This window comes from Rhinolophus sinicus, chromosome 4, assembly GCF_057876585.1.
Source record: "Rhinolophus sinicus isolate RSI-liver-muscle chromosome 4, RSI-T2T, whole genome shotgun sequence".
Taxonomy (NCBI): Eukaryota; Metazoa; Chordata; class Mammalia; order Chiroptera; family Rhinolophidae; genus Rhinolophus; species Rhinolophus sinicus.
This window is the reverse complement of record NC_142504.1, coordinates 50,843,088-50,868,724: the sequence shown is the minus strand read 5'-3', so window position 1 is coordinate 50,868,724 and position 25,637 is coordinate 50,843,088. Positions and strand designations below refer to the sequence as shown.

Sequence of the window (25,637 nt, the reverse complement as noted above, 5' to 3'; positions counted from 1 at the left end):
AGCTCAGCTCAAGGTGCCATGTTCAATCTTAGTTGCAGGGGGCAGAGCCCACCATCCCCTGCGGCACTCGAGGAATTGAACTGGCAACCTTGTGGTTGAGAGCCCACTGGCCCATGTGGGAATCAAACCGGCAGCCTTCGGAGTTAGGAGCACGGAGCTCCAACCGCCTGATACACCGGGCCGGCCCCTCCATTTTTTAGAAAAGCAAAATAAATCAAGGCTCAAAAAGGATAACTAATTAGCCTAAGTTATATACATAGTTGCAGGTAGTACAGCCAGAATTCAAGCTAGACAGCCTGACTCCAAAGCCCAGGCTCTTAACATCAGGAAATATTACCTCCTAGGAGAAATTAAAACCTGTCTAAAAACTGATCTGGTATAAGGCAGGACTATACTCAGGAACAACACAGGTGCACTACAGATTTGTTCCAAAGTCACTAACGAAGCATTGTTAAGTAAATGTACCCAGAAAAGTTATCAGGAAATATATTATTAATGTCCAGAATTAAACAAATTTAATATTTCTCTCTCATTATAGTTGTGTGTATATTTTGGTAATACATTTTTAAATGTAATATTTAAATGGCCACTATACTTTGAAAAAGAATGTTAAGAAATGTTTTTAAGAAAAATTTAGGGATGACCATCATGAACAATTCCTAGGGAAGTTAGAATGTAAGCTCCTCAAGTGCCGGGACCATATCTATTTTGTTCATTATATACCCATGCCTAGCATATAATAAGTGCTTAATTTATATATATAAACTTATATTTTATAAATTACATATTTTTATCTTACATATTTACATATAATTTGTACATATATTTTATTTTGTGTGTACGGTATGTATACATATACACCCTCCCACAAGTCACCCACTTCTTGATATCTATGCTATTCTTGTGGAATTAAAGCAAACTTCTGATTGGTCTGTCTTTGCCTCCCTCATCTTTTCTCAGCACACAGCCAGATCATGTCACTCCTTCACTCAGAACACCATGCCTTCCCATGTCAGTCTTAAGTCAAAGTCTTCTGGTGGCCTAGAAAGCCTGTTATCTCCCGATTCTGTTATTTCCTCTGACCTCCTCTTACTAACTCATCTCCCTCACTCCACTCCAACCTTCTTACTGTTTCCAAGTATACCAGGTGCAACCCCCTTGAAGGCCTTTACATTCTGTGTCCTCTGCTTGGGAAGTTCGGCCCCATGTTATCATATGGCTAATTCTCACCTACTTCAAATCTTTGCTCAAATGTCTTTTCAATGAGTTCTACCCAAACCACTCTATTTAAAGTTGCAAATCTACCACGACCTGATTATCCTGACTTTTCTTTTATTCCACAGGATTTTACCACAATTATATAATGAAAGTTGTTGATCTTTTGTCTCTAAAGACTTAATGCATCTTAAGTGCTCAGAATGGTGTCTAGCACTAAATACCAGAATGAATGAATGAGTGAATGAATGTTTATACCACACACAGTAGGTGTTCAGTATGTATTTATTGAATATAGATCATGAAATACTACATATATCATGGATTAGGATGCTTAACCGGAGAATGGTGCCTATTTAGTTGTGAGCTCTGTAACTAAAATAAGATATATATACAAACCAAAGTTATAATAGTATTTATCTCTGGAAGGGAAATGTTCATTTCAACAGTGGGCAAGGGGATCTTAAGCTTTATTTATTACATTGTTTTCCCAAAAGAAGTGTTACTTATATAACTGAAATGAGTACAAATTTTAAAACAAAAAGTTAAAGGTTTTGAAAGTAACGCTTAGGAAGAAAAGTAAAAGGGAACAGTATTTTTCAATCTGAAGGCAGGCAAAGGGAGAACAATTTTAATGGTAGCTTAATAAAAATGGGCTTAAATGCAATATGAAACGTGGTGCTTACCACTTAGAAATGGGATATTGAGGTCATAGAGTAGATTAACATTTCAAAATGCTAGATGTTTTTAAAAGACATGGTCCTGTCCAAGTGTGAGAACTAAACCTATCATTGTTCATTTCATTTCAGTGATTCTGTAATACCTAAAAATTCGTATTTCTTAAAGATAGGGAGACGGGAAATTTAAACCTTAACACTAAAATATTGCTTTAAGAATTCTGCCTTAACCTAGAGGGTATTACGCTCAGTGAAGTCAGACAAAGACAAATACCATGTCACTTACATGTAGAATCTCAAAAATAAAGAAACAAAACAGAAACTGACTCAGATACAAAGAACAAATTGGTTACCAGATGGGAGGAGGGTTGGGGACATGGTGAAAAAAGTGAAGGGATTAAGAAATACAAATTGGTAGTTAAGAAATAGTCATGGGGATGTAAAGTACAGCATAGGGAATATAGTCAATAATATTGTAATAACTATGTATAGTGCTAGGTGGGTACCAGACCAATCAGGAGGATCACTTTATAAATTATTTAAACGTCTAACCACTACACTGTACACCTGAAACTAATATAAAATATTGACTGTCAACTATATTTGAAAAATAAACTAGGGAAAAAATTTAAAAAGTCAAAAAAAAACACACAACATTCTGCCATAACACTTTTTCCCTCAATGGGAAATTAAAGGAACATAAAACAAAAAAAATGTTTCAAAATCCAAATGTTTTCATTAGTATCACTACCAAGTATCTTAACTGGTTTATGCCCTCTCCCCCCTTTTGGCCGTTAGTATATCCAATATTGCTTCATTAGATTGTGCATAAATTGTGCTTGGTTTCAAGGCCACAATTTAAGAGATTACAGTTATAAAGCAGTGAAAAATCTACTTCAGAAAATGTGTGAATATGATTATGTCAAACTTCAATTAACATCAATATACCAATTTGGCTAATCTAAGATCAGTGGAAAAGTAGATTTTTGTTTTAGGTACTCAGGAATTTTTCCATGTACTTATAACATAGGACTTTCACAAAAATTTTATGACAGGACTATAGGCTTTTCCAGAAAGATGTATGAAAGATACTCTTCCAGTATGTTAGTCAGAACAAAGCCTAAGTTCACTTATTGTGAATTTAAAACTATGTTCAACTATCTTTTCCATTTATATTTCAGTGGTATCTAGTTAATATTTACACAATAATTTTAAGCCAGTGGTTTTTAAAGGGCAAAATGGATATAGTTTCTTATGGTCTTTGCAACAATTTTCCCAAATACTATATAACGCTCCAAACAAGCATGCCACTGAAGAAATTTAACATTCAACTTTTGGGTTTTAATCTCTAAAAAAGTGAATCTAATTTTATTGTAAATGTTGTATCAACATAACCATGGAAATTCTGCATTCTCCCAAATGTTGTCATCATTAGGTAAAAACTCATTTAGGCAAAACAGTATTTATGCTTCCATTTTATTGTTTTTAAGAATTAAACTGCCACCTCAGTAGTCTTAAGAGCAATATAATGAAACATACATACATTTAATTTAGACTTATGTCCATCATAGATTCAAAGGCTTCCCTGATATAAGGCTGGGATTCACATCTTTTTCCTTAAGGAAAGAAACACCAACAGTGATTATTTTTTTAATCCTTCTGCCCACCCACCCTCGTTCAAACAATAACTGGATGAAGTCAAGTCACCATTTAAAAATTTTGTCTGCTAAAAATTCATCTGATCTGCCTCTCTGCATTGCATTTCTTAAACCTAACTGAAAATAATCATTTTTTTTAAAAGCCTACGAGAATTCTCTTAACATGTGGAATTTTATCATGATACTAATTTTTTGTCCAATACCTAAGTGGTTTCGTACCACAATCAACTCTAGCGAATTTCAATAAAAACAGAAGAGCTCTTCAAAAACAGCTGAGAAGCTCTGAAGTGAATTTGGCTATTTTCATATTACATGAAACAAAGAATGGTATTGGATTTTCAACAGTAATATTTTAACAGCTCCTAAAAAGGGGCATGAAAGGGAATCAAGTTTGCACCAGTCCAAGTACCTACAGTAATATGATAGAAGTACTCACCAACTTTTCACACTATTTCACTCCCATGCTTCTAATAACAAAAATTTCTCATTAGAAATATTACATTAACACTGGACTCTCAAATTGTTAATTGTGAAAAATCACTTAACTTAAAAAAAAAGTGTTATTTTTTTTATTGGTCACGTTTGAAATGGCCATTTATATTATTTCTAACTTCAGCTCTAAGTTCAGAGATGACTTTGCATCTGATTATCCCAAATGAGAAATTATTTTGCCTGTACCTGACTGAATTAAATGGAAAATTAGCAATCATTTCACCCTTTGTCAAAAAGAAATGTTCTAAATTTATACACTACAAACTATTTAATAAATGATATCTGCATACTACACATTTCATGTTTATATTATGCACCGTTTTAGTGGGGGAGGAAATACTTCACAGGGGTTTATTCAAAGGATATACAATATCCTAAGAATATCGAATTGTACATATCAGTTCTGTAGAAACTATAAGTGGTCATCTTAGCTGGACTGTAACAAGCCCTATAATGCAAAAGCTGACTCTAAAGGCACCTTGTAAAGCACTGAAATTCACAATTTAGTCATTGCTTTTCTCTTCTCCAATACAAAATCATCTGGTTGACTCCATGCTAACATGTCCCAAGCGTTAGACTGCTTAACCAATAAAAGAAAAAGGAAATCATTAATAGTTTTAAATTTCAAGTTAGAGGAAGAACACTTACCACACAGTAGTGAAATCTGTGCAATGCCAGTTTGTGACTACAGGAATGTCTTTCATTAATACAGTATTCAAAATCCCTCCCTGGCATTCCAATTGTAATTGAAAACCCAAGAAACAAGACCCCATTTAAGCGCAGGATCAAACTCTACCATGAACTGAGTAATTACATAACGCCCATTCAGCCCTAAATATTTAAGATAATGAGCAGAATAGAACACTTCATCTAAAGAACACCACCGAAACAGTTCTATAAAATAATGTTACTTAAGATTAATAAGTGTGGTGAATCATGTGATTCCAACTATTCAGTAAAAAGCATTCATGAGTAACAGCATCCCCCAACGGCTTGCAGCCTGTAGAGTCAATGACTTTGGCTGTATCTTTCCGAATAACTAGTAATGCCCTTTAATATTACAAACAGATCTTAGTCTGGAATTTCAATGTGTTTTTGGTGCTCCTGAGGCTGCCTGAAGATGAAAAGGCCTCCAAGTGAAGTGCATTATATATACTTAATATACCTCAAAATTTCAGTGCCTAAAATGTGTAATTATTCTCTACCATTTAACAGTCTGCCTTACAGTAAATTCTAGTAGATTTTCACTTTTAGGTTTTTATTGTAACTTTGGGAAATTAGTGGTAAAACATATGGTTTTAAAAAACAGTATGTGGCTGCACTTAAATTCACATAAAAATAGCATTTTTACAACCATATTGAAATTTAATCCTTTTACACAGGTTAACAAAATGTATCACAAGAAAAACTAAACCGGGTTTAACAAAAGCAATACTTTTGAAAAGTGGAACAATGAAAAACTTTTTTCAAATTTTTTACAAACGGTCACCTCTGGGTCAATTTACCACACTACGGGAACAAAGGTGTTCAAATATAGGCGAGCTCCACTGAGCCACTTATCTGCACTACGGGATAGTACTTGAAATTAATCCTAAGGTGAAGATTTAAAACCATTTTAAGAGACAAGATCCTAGGTGTTTTACAGCTACCTCAGTAAGAGGTGTTTTCCTTCCCCAAACAGCCAAAACTTAATTAAAAGATCGACTATACATAGGTATTTTCTCCTCCTATCTTCAGTTCAAAATGCTCTCATCACTGGTAATACGGTCTGTATCTTGTCTGGTCTGGATGATGTGGTCCAGGCAGTGGGGTTTGAGAAGGTGGGCCCTGCATTCGTGGAGGAGGTGGCGGCCCTCTGGGTGCGGGCCATATGCCAGGGCTCATGCCCCCTGGCTGTGTGAAGGGAGGGCTCAGAGTTCCTTGATCTTCAGTGAACTGGGGTAGAGAGTTAGGGTTGTAATGGTGAGGAGGGGGTGCAGTTACAGGTGGACCACCGTGCTGAGGAGGGGGAGGTCCTGGAGGAGGATGGTTCATATACGGTGGCATCTGGGCCATGATATGTCCCGGGGGAGGGGTGATTGGCGGTGGAGCAGAGGTCATTGGAGGAGGTGGAGCTTGGCTGTACACCAAGTGAGGAGTACCTGCGGCCTGGGGCGGGTGTGGCATTGGATGGCTTATTGGAGGAGGAGGGGGGGGCGGAGGTGCGTAATGCTGCTGTGGAGGCATGATGTGATGAGGGTGCGACACCACGGGCTGGCCCTGGTACTCGGGGTGGTGGTGAGCAGGTGCTGGGGCAGGAGGTGGTGGTTCTCTAGCACCTGAGTTGGAGTCATCCTGAATGGGGACGGTTATTAAATTGCTGTGTTTCCTTGTTGAAATACGAAAGGTTTCCTGACTGACCGAACGAGGTGGAGGTGGAGCCATGGACAATTCTGCGGGAGGAGCACGAATATCCTCATGGGGCTGATTATAGTGCTCGTGTGGCACATGCTGCAAAGGAGGTGGTGGCATCATGATGTGCTGCTTTGGCGGAATATGGCTCATATGATGCTTGTCTGGCGGCATGATAAAACGATCAGGGATCTCGGCGGGTGGTGGGGCAATAGGAGGATGAACATTTTCAAGTGAAGCACGGGTAACGGGCTTTCCAGCTCTCAGGTGGCGGTGGTTGATATGAGCCTGCAAGTCTCTCTGAGACAGGTATGTTCTCTTGCAGCCTTGCACAATGCTACACATGAAGAGAGAGCCGCGTGTGCACTGCTCAATCCGCTGCACAGGGTCACTACAGCTAAATCAGAAGGGGAAATAATTGGATTTACTAAAAACAGACTAAAAATAATGCACTTCATTTCAAAGATAGGCTTATTTTTAAAATTTGTTATGGAAAATATTGCAAAAGCTCACAATAGCTATTGTTAAGTGAATCTTTAACTTTCCCACTTTGTTATCTGTTTGCTATTAAGTGTCAGCAACTCTTACAAGAAAAAATTGAAAGTGTATCAAACAGAATTTTTTAAAGAAAAGAACTTATTCTTCCCTAAGACCTAGAATGTATCTAATGTTCTCAAACAGTTTTATACTTTGCATGTATTTGCAAAAAAGCCCAGGAAGGGCAAACCAAAGAATCTGTCACAACCAAGGAATCCAACCTTACACTCTATTTACCGAGCAATAGCATTTGCTGAGCAAATAAAACTAAGTGGAAGACAGGAAGTGGAAGATGCTGCAAGGATTACAAAAACAAGTACGAGCATCCTAATCATCAGAGTCCTTAACATTAAACAACATAAGCAATTTACATTCAAATCCTGGCTATCAAGAGTCCCTTACAGAGGGGACCTTTCTGAACAAATTTACTACTCAGAAGTATCACACACTCCTACCTTTCTAAATTGTAAGCACTAAATTTAACTCAGTATTTTCTTAATGACTCAGGGTCAAAATTGTAACTATTTTTCATTCATTATATTTAATCCACTCTTGCCTCTTTTAGAGTCTTCTTAAAATAGTGGAGAGAGGACTGAACTAGGAACCAGAACTGGGATCTAGTGCTGGCTCTGTAATCTGGGGAAGTCATTTAATATGTCTGTTTCTTCATCTGTAAAATGGGTTAACATCTACTCTACCTAACTCACAAGATTTTTATATCTGTTTTATCCTACTTAAAAGAGTGTCCTTAAAATCAACGGAACAATGAAAACGACAGTATTTCATCACTAAACACTATGTATGTATAAATATAAGCTATCATCATTAAATATGAATGTCAGGTCATGTGATACTATATTAAACGGCTCTACTTTCTAGGTTTTTGAGGTGTGTCTGTATTTCCATCCTTGATGTAAGGCTGGCACTTCTTCTTGATACCAGCAGGCTTCCCTTAGTCGCCTTTTGGCTCACTTCTCATTTTTTGCTTCTTATTCTCTGTAAGCTCAGAAATATTTCCACAGTATCAGGATGTGAGGCACTTTCTTTTGGGTGATGCTTAATCGTAGCAACGTAATATTTATGTTAACTTGGATTGCCAGGTCTTCACTTTCTGATCTGGGTCTCTTAATCCAGACAGGCTTCCTGTTCTAAGCAGCTCAGAGCCAACCAGGGAGGTACTAACTGGAATTCGAGTTGAAGATTGAATTCCCTCTTAAATATTAACATTAGAACACATATAAAAGAGAAAACCTTCTAATGTACTCTACCATAGTGTTTTACAACATCTAAAATCCTTTATCCCAATGAAGCAATCAAATTTACTAGATAATTTAAAGTGAACGTACAGTGTTGGAAAATTAGGCATTAGAGGAAGTTAGACAAACAAGCGAATATGCACTTTTAATTTCCTAATTCTTCTGAATTATAATTCTAGGGAAGAAATATTCTTTAAACTCACACAACAGATTTTATAACGTGACTTTCAAGCGCTAATAAAGATATGCCAAGAAAACTCGTTTTTACTAGTTTGTCAATGAATCATCCTTCCTCTCTGTGATGCCAGTCTTCCTACACCATAAGTGGAAATCATCCCTTACAATCATCCAGAGCTTTGCCATCAACCAACACTACAACTCTTAGGTCGGGATAGCTTGTGACACAGGTTAGAAGAAACTAGGACAACAGAAGTTTCTCTCAAAGCTTTCCCAAGCCTTCTGTCAGGGGTTCTACACTGATATAAAACTTCCTAGCTTAATCTGGAACTTTCAAGACCTTTCCAGTATAGATCATTATCAACCAATACTTCTAGATCTTCATAACTTTCCTGAGTCTATTCCACGATGGTGTTCCAAGATACACTCAACACATAATAATCAGATTTGAAGGTAAGAAATAAGCTTATGCTCACATGTACTATTTTATTCTCTCTCTCTCTCTCTTTCTCTCATTTAATTCTAATAATAACCCAGGGAGGCAGGTACTATTATTAGCTCCATTTTATAGATGAAGAAACAGTCTATGTCACAGAGCTAATAAATGGCAGATCAGGGACTTGTACCCAGGAATTCTAATTCCAAAGTCTTTGCTCTCAGTCACTACGCAACACTACCTTCTCTAGTGTCCCATCAAAACAAGAAAATAACTATTTTTAGTTTATAAAACAAATTTTGTGATAGCAAAAACACTTGGTTATTTTGGCCAATTTGAATTGACTGATAGGCTACCTAGCCCCATCCTAGGAGAAGGCTAAGGCCGACTCTTGACTCACCGAGAAAGGTTAGCCATGCCTACACATATGACAGACTGCTGCTGGTTTAAATTACCTCTGACCTTTAACCAACATTATAAATTGTATTATTTATAAAGATCACAAACTTTTATTATTTAAAATTTAATGATCTTACCCTGGACACATCTTATCTCCCTTTTTTTCATGTAAAATAGCACAGTCATAGCAAAAAACATGCTTGCATGGAATCTGTGAAGAGACATGTTACAGTTAAGCATACTAGAACAAATTAAAATATTTCCAAAAAATAATAACAGTAAGAACAGTGACCTAGACATAGAAGACAGTTGGGAACTGTTTGTTAAAATGAACAATTAGTAAGTATACCAATTATATAAAAGTAATAGTTAACCTTTTTAAGTCACAAAATCCTTTAAGAATGTGATGAAAACTTCCGCCCTTTCCTCAATAAACATATAGATGCTCATTCGCTTATACTTTTTGAAGGTATAAACCCTATAAATTTCATCCATGGTCCTTACAAGTTGAAAGCCTCTGAAAAAGAATACTATAACCATGTTTGATCATATCCTGTTCCTCCTGAAACTATTCCGGAGCAGTGAGATAACAAATATCTCCTAGATTTAACGTAAGCAGCATTTGCCCCTGGTAGCCATAAGTTCACGAACTTATAAAAACAAATCAAGACATAAGACATAGTAAAATGATGTTAGGTTATTTTAACCTTCATAGTCATGACTGTTATTTAACTAATGTTATACAGCAAAGCAATAGTGCACAATCAATGCCCTCTACCATCACAGATATATTACTGACTTCAATTTTTTATTTTTTTCAAACACAAATGTAAAACTACCTTTTTTAATGGAGAATGTGTCAAAATGACTATAAAATTACAAGGTAGGGTTGTAATTTTTTTTAAAATATTAGAATTCAGTTCACAGAAATAAAAAATATTTATTGAATTTTACATTAAAAATTATAGCCTTCAGAAATGCATAACTGATATTATTCTATTAAACAAGAAAAAAATTTTCCTTAATAAACTAGAAATAAATATAAACTAACAGGTATCAAACAGTCCAAAGAAATTATTTAGTTTTCAGAAATTATAACAGTTCCCTTAATTAATACTTTATAAAGAATTCAAGACTTTGTCAAGATAATTATATTAAATGCATATTATTCCAAAATTTCCCTTAGCTGTTTCATATTTAAAATGTCACAAGATTAGTCATTAAACAGTGATAAAGCTATTTAAATTTCAGAATCCTACCACTACATAAATGTTTACATTTACAAAAATAAAATTTACTTTAATTGTACTTACCATTCGCCCATAGATCTTAATAGGCAATCCACATTTGTCACAGAAATGAACTGGTGTATCATCCTTTTCACCTAGGATGTTTATCTGTTGAAATGATGTAATTAAAATTTCCTTTTTAAGCATTTCTAAAATCATATATATGATTTACACAATTAATTAAATAGCATTTTATAAATGTTGTTAAAACAATTAGAAATAAAAGTTTCTTGGTATCCTTACATATTCCCCACCATTGGTTGTGCTTTATTTTTGGTATTTCTTTTTTCTTAAATAGTATTAATAGTTACTGACTTTACCTGACTTTACTGAAAATTGCTTCAAAGTATTTTTGGAAACAGAAGTAGGGCATTAATAAACAAATGAATTACGTGCGCTGAGAGACATAGCTATAAGAAAAGTTCATACCATTCTTTGTGTATTCTGCATTGTTCTAATAAGATATTTAAAATATTTTATTGTTCTAATAAATGCTTTTATTTTAGTAATACCTGAAAGTCCCAAAAAAGGTGTCCAGGAAATCTTCGCTGATTTCCAAACAGTTCGCCCCCTTTACAGTCATACCGTTCTTCTTCATTATAATCAAATCCTTCTGAGAAAAGAAAAAGTTACCTATTAAGTTTTTCTATCTTGAGTTTCATTTGGAAGTACATGTACAATGGTAAAACAGGCCTGTTCACTGATGCTTTTCAAAGCTCTTCTAAGAACAAGATAACCAAGATTAGTGTAAACATCAGCTAGAAGTGGTCCTGGCAATCATGTCCAACGCTCTTACTTCATAACTGGGAATATTAGAATAAGGAGACCCACAGTAACACAGAGAAGTAAGTGGCAGAGTTGGGAACAGAACTCAGCTCTCTTCATTCCCATTCAAGTGTTCATTACTCACCCAACTAGCTCCAGTATAAAACTACTAATTATCACCACGCTTGTTACACAAATTTTTAAGATGTTGATCACCATTTATTCAAATCTATCTACCAAAGTGGTATCATGCTGCAAGAGGCCAAAAGAACATAATGAAACAAAGAATTCTGCAGACTTTCTTCTTATGACTTAGTAAATTAGGTATCCTCTTCTTCAGCCTTAAACTGAGCCTGATTTTAGAAACATCAGACATATTGACACTTCATCCTTTCAATTTAAACCTCTCCCTGGTTAATCACCCAAACAGAAGCCATATCCTATCTACTTACAAGTAGCCTCCCTATACTGCGTATATCAGTATCAGTAAACTTAAAACAATATGAGGATTAAATGGGCTCAATTTCTCTGACCTAATTAAAAGGTTGATTGTAATCCTCTCATCCCATACAAAAGAACAGAAAACCAGTGAACAGTCTGATGAGGATTCTAGGTAGAATCCAATTAACTAAAGTAAAGCTGAGAAGACAATCTAGCTCTCCAAAGTGCCCGGCTTCTCACAACTCTTTTGGCCCTAGAACTGGTAAATCGAGTAGCAAAGCACACAAGTTTTAACTTTACCCACATGGCTAAATTACAGCACCTGAGTACGTACACGCAGATACAGGACAGACGGGGACGAGGGGAGAGATGGACAGACACCGCGTGCGCACACATACACACACACCCACACACACAGAGGACAAGTGGGCACGAGATGGACAGGGACATGGACACACACAGTGATGCATTTGAGTGACCCTAGGTTCTTATATGGTCCATTTATACCTTATAAAAGCTGGTGTCATCTAATACTCAATTTTTCTTATTTGTCTAAAACTCAAAAAACTATTGAGCAGAACAAAAGCCAAGGAAATTAGGAGCACATTATCACTTTTCATAGTTCAACCCTGCATTCCCATCCATCATTAAAATACATATGTGTGTGTGTGTGTGTGTGTGTGTATATACATATATACACATATACATATATATACATATATATATACATATATATATGTATATATATATATATATATATATATATATATATATATAAAATATATACATATTTGTATAGATACCATACAAGCACCCCAAATTCCATATTTTCAACAAGGCCTAAGGGGAAAAAAAAAAACAAAAAAATTTTTTTGCCCCAAATAAGCGAATCTAATGTATCCAAAGATTATCTTGGGCCTAAATTTGCTCTATTAAAGAGAGAGACTGGTAACAGTAGCTCCCTCTAGGAAGGGGGGTGGGAATGAAGGGATACATGAGAGGGAAAGGGTACAAGGGGAATTTTAACTTTTTTGCGTTGTTTGGACTGTTACAGTAATTTATTTGTACATTACCGTGTAGTTTTAAAACATGATTTAAAAACCAAAAAGGCCAAAGGGGGAGTCCCAGGTCTACTGACCCTAGTTTAGTACAGCATCAGCCCTAAGTTGCAACCATGATTTATAACATTTGATTTCAAATATATTTGTTTAGATGGAGAAAAAAAACCCTGTAATAAAAGGAACCATAATATAAGGTATATTTAAAACAGTCTCATTCTAAAAACAGAAATAAAGACAGATTGCTGGGGTAGAATAGCACATCTAGAAGTAGACACAAGTACTTGTAGAACTTTAATATATGATAAGCATGGGATTCCCATTCAGCACGGAAAAGAGATTCTTCAATGATTGGGGTAAATAGCTCGCTGTTTTAGAGATAAACTAAATAAAGCCAACCCCCACTTTTTTTTTTAAATAACCAAATACATATCCCTAATGTTCCAAAGCAGGGATCAGCAAACTTTTTCTGTAAAAGGCCAGGTAAGTAAATAGCGTAGGCAATGTAAGCCACAGGTCTCTTGTTATTATTGAACTACGTCATCACAGTGTGAAAGTCACCATACACAATACTTGAATGGGCATGGCTAAGTTCCAATAAAATTTTACAAAAACAGGGTCAGATTTGGCCCACAGGCCATAGTCTGCTGCCCCTGTATTAAAGGGTAAGATGGGAAAACTGTTTTATACTCATAGACTATAAGAAAGGCCTTTCTAAGAATGTAAAAAAACCCAGAAGTCATAACAGAAGAAAATGGATATTTGCTACCTAGAATCTTCCAGCTTCTCTATAATAAAAATGTTATATATAAAATTCAAGAAGGCGGGGGAGAGAAAACACACAATATATATAACAAAGGGCCAATTTTATTAATTTACAAAGAACTCGTAAAAATCAAGAGGAAAGACAACCAAACGGGAAAAAAAGAATATAAACAGGTAGATCCTAGGCAAACTAAATAACTAACATAATATAAAAAGACATACCTCCCCATTCATACAGAAAAGTGTATCAAAAATTTTTTAAGGTTAATAGTAAGCATCAATATTGATGTGTGGGAGCATAAACTAATGCACTTGTTTTTGAAGTCATTTGACAACAGTTGTCAAATTCTAAAATGCCCAATGCAAAGTTTAAATTTTACAAAGTATACATATTAAGGTATATGTATAAGGATATTTACTGCAACATTGCTTTTAACGGCAAAAAATTACAAAAAATATCCATATGTGAAATACCTAAACTTATTTTCTTAAACGAGGTATATCTGTAAATCCTGAGAAGGCAAAATCTCAAATGCATCTTACATGAAAAAAGGGCAGTTATAGATGAAAAAAAGTATAAAAAAGTTGTAACAGAGATTATATGGGGGAGAAGTATTGTGGGGGTGAGAGGGACAATTTTACTTTTAATCTTATGCTTTCTGCAGTATTGTTTAAATTTTTAACAATAGGCAGTGTTATTTTCAACAACAAAAGAAACGAAACAAAATATTTATAAAGGAACAGAAAAGAACAAGAAAAGAGAGTATGTAAGATTTAAAAAGGTAGCTATAAGTAAGTAAAATCACATGGATTATTTGGTGGACTCCCATATAACAAAAGGACTTTCGGACCTCTAAACTGAGACAAATTACCTTCATCCCCAGGCGGAGCCTTTGCAGGCATCCTGTTTATTGTCCTCGGCGTGCGCGGTGAAGCTTTGGCTTTGTTCCCTTGTTTGGAGATGAGCTTTATAGGAATTCGTCTTCGAACATCAAGACCACCCAATGATCCAGAACTATTGGTACCTTGTAACTCATTGTCTGTGTGAGGGAGAAAAAGTTGTCATTTCTTTTAGTTTTTCTTTTTTGAAGATTATTCTGCTGTAAGTATTAAAGCAACACACCCAACATTATCAAGGGTTGAGTATCTGGGTTCTGATTTTGAATGCTATGTTATATAAGTGCTAATTTTCTCTACTTTGGGATAAACCCTTAAAGCAATGTGGGTTTTTGGGTTTTTTTTTAATTTATTTTATTTTATTTTATTGGGGAACAGTGTGTTTCTCCAGGGCCCATCAGCTCCAAGTAGTTGTCCTTCAATCTAGTTGTGGAGGGCGCAGCTCAGCTTCAGCTCCAAATCCAGTCACCATTTTCAATCTTTAGTTGCAGGGGGCGCAGCCCACCATCCCATGTGGGAATTGAACCGGCAACCTTGCTGTTGAGAGCTCGCACTCTAACCAACTGAGCCACCTGGCTGCCCCTCCGGCAGCTCAGCGGCAGCGCATTGTCTTCAATCTAGTTGTGGAGGGCACAGCTCACTGGCCCATGTGGGAATGGAACCGGCAACCCTGTTGTTCAGAGCTCGCGCTCTAACCAACTGAGCATCCGGCCACCCCCAAAGCAATGCTTTTTGAGACATGGAACCTTTAAAAAAGTTGACAAAAGTTATAGAATTCTCCCTGAAAAAGCAGACAATAAAATTTTTCATATAATTCCAGAGGGGTTTATAGAAAATAAAACTCATGAACCCAAGATAAGAACTTCTGTCTTGAAGTACTCTATTTTGCCATGTATAATGCGCCCTTTTTTTGCCCAAATCTGTGAGGGAAAAATAAGGATGTGCATTATACATGGGTAGTACTAATTCCATATCTATATAAATGTTTTAATTCTTTTATTTATGCTTATGAATTAAGAGTATAACTCTAGAAATCAATAACAATATCCGTAGGCAAAATAATACCCTGGAATATGATCGTTGCTTTTGTTGAACTTATGACGAACTTGCAACGACGAAGAGTTCTTGACCTTCTATGATGTATAAATATTGTAAATTTGTTACTGGCACATAAAATTGCTTGTACCTTGTATCTGTTCTTGTGTTTTGTAATTATTTGTTACATAAAATTTCTTGTAACATAATGCTAAAAAATAAATGCTAAAATTCCTTTATAATACAAAAAAACAAGTACCTAAATGTAAACAAATAAAAATTTGAATTAAAAAATTAAAACAAATTTTTTTTCCCTGAAAGTTTGGGTCAAAAACATGGGTGCGCATTACACACGGGAGCACATTATACATGGCAAAATACGGTAACTTAGAGATTTTCAAAAGGAGAAAAAGAGGGAAGAGAAGAAAAAGGAAACCATCCCTATCTCCATCAAGCATTCAAAGTAGGCACTCAATACATTTAGTAAACTGATTCGGCATCAGGACAATCGATAAAACTAAGAACACAAAACTAACACTGCCAGTGGTAAAACTAAGTAAATGCATTGAAATTAAAGTTAGTTTTAAGGAAGCAGATTATTCCCTTAAGTGTAAAATAGTTTTTTAAAAAAAAATTTTAGGAACATAGTAAAAATTACCACATCATTTAGTAGTACAAACAAGCAATAACATTTCTAGATGTACGTGTGACTGCTAGTTTTAGTCAGCACTGTGATGGAAAATTATAATTTAGAAAGACGCAAAGTTTCTGTACTTCAACTAGGTATAAACAACTTACACTTTCTAAGTTCCTGCTTATTATTGACTATGAAATAAATTAACTGATATCCCATGAGTAATAAATAGCATTATTTCAAAGAACTTACTCCATCTGAAGTTTAAAAGTCATCTTTTTTTCAAGTCTATGACAAAATATTACAATACAGAAAACTTTCACCTTTACCTACTAAAGACAGAAAGGGAAATGCCATAAAGTAGGAAATGCAAATAAAATAATTTTTTCAAATAGTAATGTTTTAAACATCACAAGTGATTGAACAGGCTGTGTAACTGCTACTAGTGGAGATAGTCCAACCAAGATTGAGAGCCAAGCTGTCTACACTAAAGTCAGTAAAGCCAAATCTGGAAGTAGTAACCTAGTACTAATGACCTCCAGAGCTACTAGGATTACAAACACATATTAAATTCACATTGATGATTTGCACTCTTTCTGAACAATATACAGAACATCATTCAAAATGGGTCCTGAATAATTAAGTACCTTTCAGTCTACTTTCTACTATTACTTTTACAATAGCTAATACTCAAGACAAAATTCATGGAAAAGGGATTACATGCACAGCAAAAATCAATTAAGATAAACCCAATTTGATAATTTTCAAGACTTCACTAAATGTACTAACAAGTTGAGTATGTATTTCATCTGCTTTCACTCTAGTTGCTTACGTAAGTACCTACAAGCAATGTAATAGCCAAAAGACAAGTATGATAGAATTTTTTTTGCTTAAAGTTATTTCTGATTTTCCAATAGACTAAAAAAAAAAAAACAAATCAAGTTCTTGTAGACAGTTAACAGTTCAATGCTGCACTTCAGATATTAAAGACTCTTAACAGATTTCCCTTGGTGAATGATCAGAATACCAACATGTCATCACTCCAAACCCTTTTCACACCACCCGGAGCACTTGAAGTCACTATCACCACTGTTGTTTGCTTAAGCCAACCCAACTTTCAAGAGCCTGCTGCCCCTTACACACCTTGCCGCCTGTCTTACAGACTGCAAATCCATCAACAAAGTACATGTAATAATGACATCAATGCTGGATCTGTCTTGGGTTTTCTGGTTTAAGAATCAGAAATTACAGCACAATTTCCTTTTGAAAACGCCAACTAAAACCACAAAAGTCCTTAGATATTACAAAGAAAGAGAATGAAGGATATAACAGGCCATTTAAGGTGAATCCACTTTAAAAAGGAGTAACACTTTTATATTATATGATTTTTTTTTAATATTTAGAATTTTATCTTGAATTAAAGGAACCAAAAAATAATTTAGAAAATTTAGATTACAGTTACAGCTAAGTGCTAATTCTTAGAATGACCAAAAAATAAATCAAATGTTAACTGGCAGTTTCTTGGAGTAATTTTGCTGGCAAAATTCTATTCGAATACCACAGGCTAGCCTTCGATGTGTTTGACGTTTTCCAGCATGATCAGAAAAATCAGTCATTTTTGCACAATACTCAAGGGTTTTGTCAATTTCCTCAAGGACTTCTCTTAATCCTTTGATATTAAAATCATTCTTTTGAGATGCCTATCCTGTCATAATGTCTTCAATTAACTGGCTAACTGGCATTTCCGCACTTGCCAATGATTCTGTGATTCAAATAATTATTTAAATAATTATTCAAATTCACTTTTATAAATTACATGAAAACCTGAATCTTTTGTAAGGCTTGTAATCACAATTTATATACAGCATTTGATAGTTTCCTGATATGAAACATCAAGGATGTAACAAAATTAACTAACAGAAAAGAAACTAGTGTCAAGCAGCAGAGATATGTGAGTAGGAACTAATTTTTTAAATGGTCAGGTCATGAGTGAATGTTTTCACGTTAGGATGACTTTCATATTTTTAACTTAACTTACTTTTTTTAACTTAAGAGAACTAGAATACTAAATACTCAGGTACACACCCATGCATATTACAATTTCCTAACAACATTCTCTAAACTGTGAGTGGGGCCTTATTCCCATTTCCAGTTAATAGGCTCAATGAGAAATATTTCGCTAATGTTGGATGTCTGCTACTCTAACATCAATATCCTAGTTTCAAGTCTATAAAATTTCCAAACATTAGAGTTCCTTAGAGCCTGGTTCTAGACCCTCTTCTCTATTCCCTCTCCTTAAGTGATCTTGTCCATCCTCTTGTCTTAAAATATCAGGTATGTGATACTAAATCCCAAATATGTATTTTTCAGCCCACCTCTTTCTCTGATCTCCACATGACATCTCTCCTTGCATATCTCAATATACATTCATACTTAGCAGTCCAAAATCTTGTTCCCAAATGCCCACCAATCACCTCTTACCCCTTTAAAAAATGTTTTTCTCCCAAGTTTTCCCCAACTCAGTAATAGGCACTGCCTAGCTGATCAAACCAGAAACGTAGGCATCTCTTCCTCTTACATTTCTCCAAATTAACCTAGCAGTATGGGTTTAAGTTTCACCACCAAAATAGTTATTGAATCTGCCCACTCCCTTTCTTCACTAAGCCAAGACTGCCTTCTGGTTTACTGCAATTACCTCCTAAATTGTCTATTTTCTATTATTCTTGCCACCCTCTCTTACACCCTTCTCCATAGAACCTATTATATTTTTAAGATATTATGCTCCTCCTCTACTTCTGGTTCAATGGCTTCATACTGCACATAAAATAAATTCAAGTCTTTAACACGGCCTTCAAGTCTTGCATGACCTGATTCCTGCCCTCCTTCCCAATCTCGTATTAGAGCTCTTTCATTTTTGCTTAATAACTAAGCTGCAGCCGACTGGTTTCCCACTTCATTCTTTGTACTTGCTGAAAATGCTTTCCTCCTGATTTATTTCATGGCTGGATTCTTCTCATCCATCAGATCTCAAGTTGTTAATGCTACCTTTCGAGAAAGACGTTCCCTACCACCCTCTCTGAAGCGTCCTCCTATTAGTCTTTACTACAGCATGTTTGTTGTTTTCAAAGAACTTATCATAACCTGTAAACAATTGGGCTTTTAAAAAAATTTATTGTGTCTTCCCCAATAGAATGTAACCTCCATGACAGTAACTCTGCCTTGTTTACCATTCCATCTCCAGGCCTACAAGTTTTGGAGATAGATAGGTAGAAATACAGACAGACAGATAGACAGGTACTTGAGAATTGAGGACATCCCAACAAGTACTTAACACAGGGAAAAGCCTTTTTTCCCTATTTGTGATGTGGTTAATATAACTATACGAAGCACTTTCTAATTCCAAGTGCACTCATTCAATATCCAAAAACCCAGGAAACTAAACCAAAAAACACGTAACAAAGAGTGGAGCCATTCTTACTTTGAGAAAGAGATGTGAATGTCCTGATTTTAAGTTCTTTGTAAATGTCCCCAAATGATGAGTAAGGGCCATAGCCGAAGCGCGGGGTTTCGATAGAAAAGCTGCTCCGAGTATCATTCCGAAAACCACATCCGACTCCCTTCTCCCACCTCTAGTCCATAAAGGACGGGAGAGACAATGACCACAGACGTTGACCACCGCAGCACCCGCCCAAAGCGGACTGAGACAGCAGAACGTCTCCAACCCACTCTCGCAAATCCACTCCCAGCGCAATAAGGCTTCCCCGTCTCCGAGAATGGAATCTCCCCGCTAGTTCCCGTAATGTAGGGCACAGCACTCAGAATGAGAAAGAGAAAGAGAGAGAGATCTGCGCACAAGGCCCGCGCCGCCCGCCGTCCCGGCTCGGGGCTCAGCAGAACCGGATAAGCGGCCGTTGCCGGCACCGAGGCTGTAGGTACCACACCGGAGAGTAGGCCGGGACGTAGCAGGCCCTTGCCGGGCAGGGGGAGGGGTCTGTAAGATTTCTTTCTCACCGCTACACCCCAGTAATGTAGGGCGAGCGTAACCCCTCTATGTCCGCTAGGCGACCAGTCCCAGGCCGGCCAAGGGGGCATGGAACCGGGACCCCCACTGCCTCCGCCTCCTTACCAGTGTGATCCATGATTCGGCTCGCAGAGCACAGTGGGAGCGGAAGTCAACTGCGCCGGAGTCGCAGGGAGCGCGTGCGCGCTACCTTCCGGATCCCGGGAGGCGGAAGTGCGATTGGGTTACCCCGGCTTTGGCTTCCGAGGGCTTCCTTTCCTGGCTCACACTACCCAACTCCGATAAGCGAATTGGGCATAGTTCCGGCTAAGGAAGGAAGAGCGAGTAGGCTAAGACCTTCGATGTCGGGGCTGCTACGGCATCTCCTCACATGCTTCGAGAGAAAGTAGCCTTTAATTGGAAAGGAGACGGACGGGAACCGAGGAGGGAGAGAGCGGTAGTAGCTGGAGGAATAAGCTCCCGGCAGGTAAGGCGGATGCCCGCCCCCGCCGAGCGTTGACTTCTGGGACTTGAAGTGCACCGGATCCCTGGGGCGGCCAGGCCCACTGCGCAGGCTCGGCCGTTGGGCGGCCCCACCCCGGCAGGCGGAGTAACGGTTTGGAATCCCCCAGGTCCCCGAGCGGCTGTCTCCTCCCCCGGTCTAGCAAACGTGTAAACACGCGCGCTCCCCTAGGCGTCCCCCGGCGGAGGTAGCCCAGGGGATGGGTGAGCTGTGTGAAGCTCCCAGCTAGAGAGAAGGGTGCTGTGCTTATTGTCTAAAGGTCGCTTTGTCGCGACGAGCTACATAGACCCACGCACAGCCGACTTGGTATTTGTCCCCGTTCCCGCCTCTTAAGTTTCTAACCGTAGCAACACATTTATAGTGTTTGACTAACACTCATTTTCTAGCCTAAAAGCTTCTGCCTCTAGGAACAGCCAGAACCTATGTCCGAAGGACTGAGTGCAGGGTCAGGTGGAGAGCGAGTGCAGCGCAGCCAGTCGCCTGTGACCAGGGGACGCCGGTCAATAAAGTGCACAGTGGAGCTGAAGGAGGGGAGGTGGAGAGAGCGTTAGGGCTCGCCGGAAGGGAGAGGTTAAAAAGGAAAGGCCTAAAATGAGGAAGAGAGAGTTACCACAGTAAGCAGTACCTAGTTCCAGTTCTTGGTCCCAGGGGTTTGTGGTTGCTGCTGCTTTCATCTTCTTAGGCCAGAACAACGGAAAGTGGCAAAGAGTGATTCCTGAGGACCTTCAGTGCGGTCTCCACCTCTCAGACTTGGCTCATTTGTGTCCACTCCCTTCTCTTTTACGTTTGATACCCTCTGATGGGTAGAAAGGAGCACAAATAGTGGAAAACACAAGCTGGGGAGTCAAGGGATTTGGGTTCTATTCTTGTCGTCCCTTGGTGACGACATCATTACCTTGGGTTATTCACGCTTTCAGTGCCAGAGTTCCTTGATTGATAAGAGATTACATTGACCTCTTACAAGAAATGTTTTCATGGTACTGAATTCCAAATAAAGTATGTGTAGCAATGTGCTGTATCTGTATAGATATACAGTAACAGCTTTGAATAATATGTTCCGTGTTATTTGGTGAGTGTTTTACTGGAATCCTTTAAAAGACACTCCCGCTACTATATCTGCAACTTTATGAACAAGTTTTTTTTTTAAGATTTTATTGGGGAAGGGGAACAGGACTTTATTGGGGAACAGTGTGTACTTCCAGGACTTTTTTCCAAGTCAAGTTGTTGTCCTTTCAGTCTTAGTTGTGGAGGGCCCAGCTCAGCTCCAGGTCCAGTTGCCGTTGCTAGTTGCAGGGGGCAGAGCTCACCATCCCTTGCAGGACTCCAGGAATTGAACTGGCAACCTTGTGGTTGAGAGCCCACTGGCCCATGTGGGAATCGAATCTTTGGAGTTAGGAGCACAGAGCTCTAACCACCTGAGCCACTGGGCGGGTGGGCCCTAAACAAGTTTTTAAGTACCTTCACAACTAAGAATAATTGTGAATCAAGATTGCCCCTGCTTTTGTTAAAATGTGGTTTTCAAGATGCTTTCAGTTGCTGGCCTTATTTTTTTTTTTTTTTTTTTTTTGGAGGCTGGGAGAAGCTTAACCTTCCTCCCATACCTCCTATGTACAGTGTTGATATGATCGAGCATTTTTCACTAATTTGGGGTTTAAAAAAAGGTCGTTTTCACCTAGAAGGTACTCTTTTTATTTTTTCTATCCTTATATTTAGCCTATTGGCCATACTTCAGACTGATGCAAATCCAGGTTCAAAATAATATTAGTGTCTACTGATGCTAATATTTAAAGAATTAGAAGGAAAAAAGAACTTTCAAACTGTGTTTTATATAATCTGTAAATCAGAAGTTTTGTCAACATTGTTATGAAAATTTACTAAGGGAAAACTCACCTATTTAGACTTCCTGTTGATAAAATGTTAAACATTTGGTGACTTATTTCATTTAACATTTGTTGTTTTCATGCATTACTTTAGCATTATGCTCTATATTCATTTCTCCCTTAACTGTAGTTGCTTCACTTTACCAGTGCAGCAGTGTAAATCTCTTAACTAAACTGATAAGTGAAACCATACATACATTTAGATTTTATTACTGTGCTTGGTAGCTATTGTTGGTGACTTGTGTGCTGTAATGTCACAATTTCTTTATTGAAAGTCGACATTCACGTTTATTTTGTAGCATGGCACTGTCCTAAGGTTTATAAAAATGAACCATCGTAATAGACCATCGGAAGCACTGAGGTGCACCGTTTCATCCTAGTGGCAGCCCATCTGCTAGCCTACGAATTACAAGCCAGTTCCTCAAGATGCTTTGATAGCCCCCCGTTTACATAGCACTGTTTATGCTACAGGAAAAATAGGATGGGTATCAGAGAGCTTGTTTTCCAAGAGCTTGTTTGAGGCTCCTCAATACCGGTCAGGACAAGAACCTTCATCTCCGTGATGCTCTTTTAGTTCTATCACACTGTAGTGCCTAAGACAGCAGAAGGTAAGAACTGTATAAGTAAGGTTCCTACCTTAGGAACTGCACAGGCTAGCATTTATAGAAATAACAAAAAACACGTAGAATTAAATCCTACGTGTTTTGAGGGAATGCAGTACTGCCTACAGCTCAGAGGCAAAGATGAGTAGTAGGATTGAGGAAGAGGGGCTGTGTGGGGGGACTTGAGCTGGGCCTGATGGAGCAGAGCAATGAGAGGCATAGCAAACAGGATGTAAGAATTGTTACGGCTTCTATAGAAGACAGTAAGCAGTTCGAGTTGCACTATTGATCCATGTTTGCAAGTACTGAAAAATCAAATAAGGTGTGATTGTAGAGAACCTTGAAAAGTAAGATTTCAGAGTAATAGTTAAGAAAGAGCATATAAACAAAACCTAGCACAATATAGTCAGATGAACAACATAATTCAGCAAGATATAGTCAGAAACAATGAGCAGATCTTAAATGTGTGTGTGGGGGGGTGTGGGGGGAAGGTGAATTAATACCAATACATGTAGGAGAAGAACAACTGACCAAGAAGCCAGAGACCCCGATAATGGCCAAAGCCCACAAGTGTGAATGGATGTTAACAAGAGAAGACCTGATCAGGATGGTGTCCATATACACTGACAGGTTGGATAAGCAGAAATGGATGGGAAAGACAGTGGAATATAGTAGGTAGATATATGCACTTGGGAGCCAAAGACGTTCCAAACCCAGCACTGCCACTTACCAGCTGTGAGACTTGAGGCAGATTCCTAATCTTTGTGGCTGACCTCCTTCATTTGTAAAATGGGATGATAATAGTGCCTACCTTTGGGTTTGTTGTGAGAATTAAATGTTATCTGTCTAAAGCTCTTAGCACCATCTGGCACACAATAATTCCTCATAAATGGTAGTTACTGTTACCAGGATAGTTACTATATTCACTGCTTCTTGACGTGATAGTGGAGATTAAATGAGAGAACAGTAGTGCGCTGGCACATTATTAAATGAATATTAAATGTTAGCTACAATTTCATTATAATTGCCTGTAAAAATGGACTGGAAGTGAGCTTTGAAGAGGGACAGTAAGGCCCTTCGGACCTGTTAGCTTGCTGATGCACACGCAAGGCCAGCCTGGTGTTTACCAAGACACTTTTTTTTTTTTTTAGCTGTTTAATCAATAAATTTATTATTGTTTTTATATGAAAAATCTTCATGGACAATTCTTTGGTTTATTACCTCTCAGCAGCCCGTTCCTGAGCTCTGAGGAAGCTTGCCTTCTGCGCTACCCGATCTTTCTTCTGAGCAAGAGATATTTGGGGACAGTTCCACCTCTTCTTTTTAACTTCCTTCTTAGGCTTCTTATGGACTGGACTCTGTCGTATAGCAGCATGAGCTTTCTTATACATCTCGATCATGTCTGGAGTTACGTCGTTCTTTATGTATTGAGAGAATTGTTTCTTGTAAGCGTCTTCATCTTCCATTAGTGACACATATAATCTGCAATGTTCTGACCCATGAGGTGCTTCCCATGTACTTCTGCACTGAATCCCTGCTTTCTGAATCATAACCAGGGAATCGTTTGATACTGTGAGGGACAGACAAGCCTCTGTCCACAGCTCCCTTCAGGGCCCCCCAAATTCTATTTCCAGTAGTAGTTCTGGCAAGCCTTGCTTCCAAATAGCAGGTGAAGGCACCAGGTTGACCACCAGTGCTTTCCACATTGTATTCATCTCCAGTCACCTCCTGACTGATGGACAAGACCTTCATAGAGCTTGTCCATGCCAGACCCACTGAGAAGCCTGCAGGCCAGCAGCAGGCCAGTACAATATGCAGCAGCATAATTTATCAGGCCAACTTTCACGCCATACTTTGGGAGTTCATGAGCATAAACTGTACAAACTATCTTAGCTCCTTCTATATGGGCATAAGCAGTCTGACAAATGATATCTCTGTTGGTTACACGAACTTTCATTCTGTATTTGGGTGTGTGGTACTTATTTTTATCCAGGATTACCAAGCGTTTCCAGGCATAGTAATCAGTTTTACCCTCTCGTCATCTCTTGAAGTAGGCCTTATTTTTGACAACTTGACCAAATCCCATCCTGTGGAACAGAGACCCGCGACCGCAGCTCACCACAGCCTGCAGGCCCAGCTCAGCGCCGGGGGAGAAAAGCTAGCCAAGACTCTGACTTCTGCATATGGGAGTCAGTAGAGTGATCTGCTCTCAAACTGGATTAGCAGGCTTAACTCCAGCCCCGCCAGTCCCAGCTTCCTCCTCCGCCTACCAGCTCCTGAAACTGATCTCCAGTGTATTACCACAGCCAAGCCTTATTAAGTATGGCAGCTGGCTTTCCAAACACCATCGTCAAAAACTGGGCCAGATGATCTCACTTATATGTGGAACAAGAACTGAATAAATGAGCAAAGTAAACAGAAACAGTCTCAGAGATATAGAGGAAAAACTGACGGTTGCTAGATGGGAGGAGGTGGAGATGATAGAGAAGGGGAAGGGATTAGACAGCATA

At 38.0% G+C, this 25,637-nt stretch overlaps 1 protein-coding gene and 1 pseudogene across 3 annotated transcripts; both read right to left on the bottom strand.

The window, feature by feature from the left end:
- Positions 1-3,350: 3,350 nt before the first annotated feature.
- On the bottom strand, positions 3,351-21,822 carry CBLL1 (Cbl proto-oncogene like 1). 3 transcript variants are annotated; one of them, XM_019745339.3, is made up of 6 exons: positions 21,271-21,822; positions 14,429-14,596; positions 11,040-11,137; positions 10,552-10,635; positions 9,376-9,449; positions 3,351-6,830 (listed from the first exon to the last, which is right to left on the bottom strand). In XM_019745339.3, exons 1-6 carry the CDS (start codon positions 21,317-21,319, stop codon positions 5,795-5,797), a joined length of 1,509 nt encoding a protein of 502 aa, XP_019600898.1. In that variant the 5' UTR covers positions 21,320-21,822; the 3' UTR covers positions 3,351-5,794. The 3 variants fall into 3 exon arrangements, with proteins under 3 accessions (XP_019600898.1, XP_019600897.1, XP_019600899.1); XM_019745338.3 differs by having other exon boundaries at positions 11,040-11,140; positions 21,271-21,817; XM_019745340.3 differs by lacking the exon at positions 21,271-21,822 and adding an exon at positions 20,249-20,625 and having other exon boundaries at positions 11,040-11,140.
- Positions 21,823-24,344: 2,522 nt separating this feature from the next.
- On the bottom strand, positions 24,345-25,213 carry LOC109454586 (large ribosomal subunit protein uL18 pseudogene; annotated as a pseudogene).
- Between the last annotated feature and the right edge of the window lie 424 nt (positions 25,214-25,637).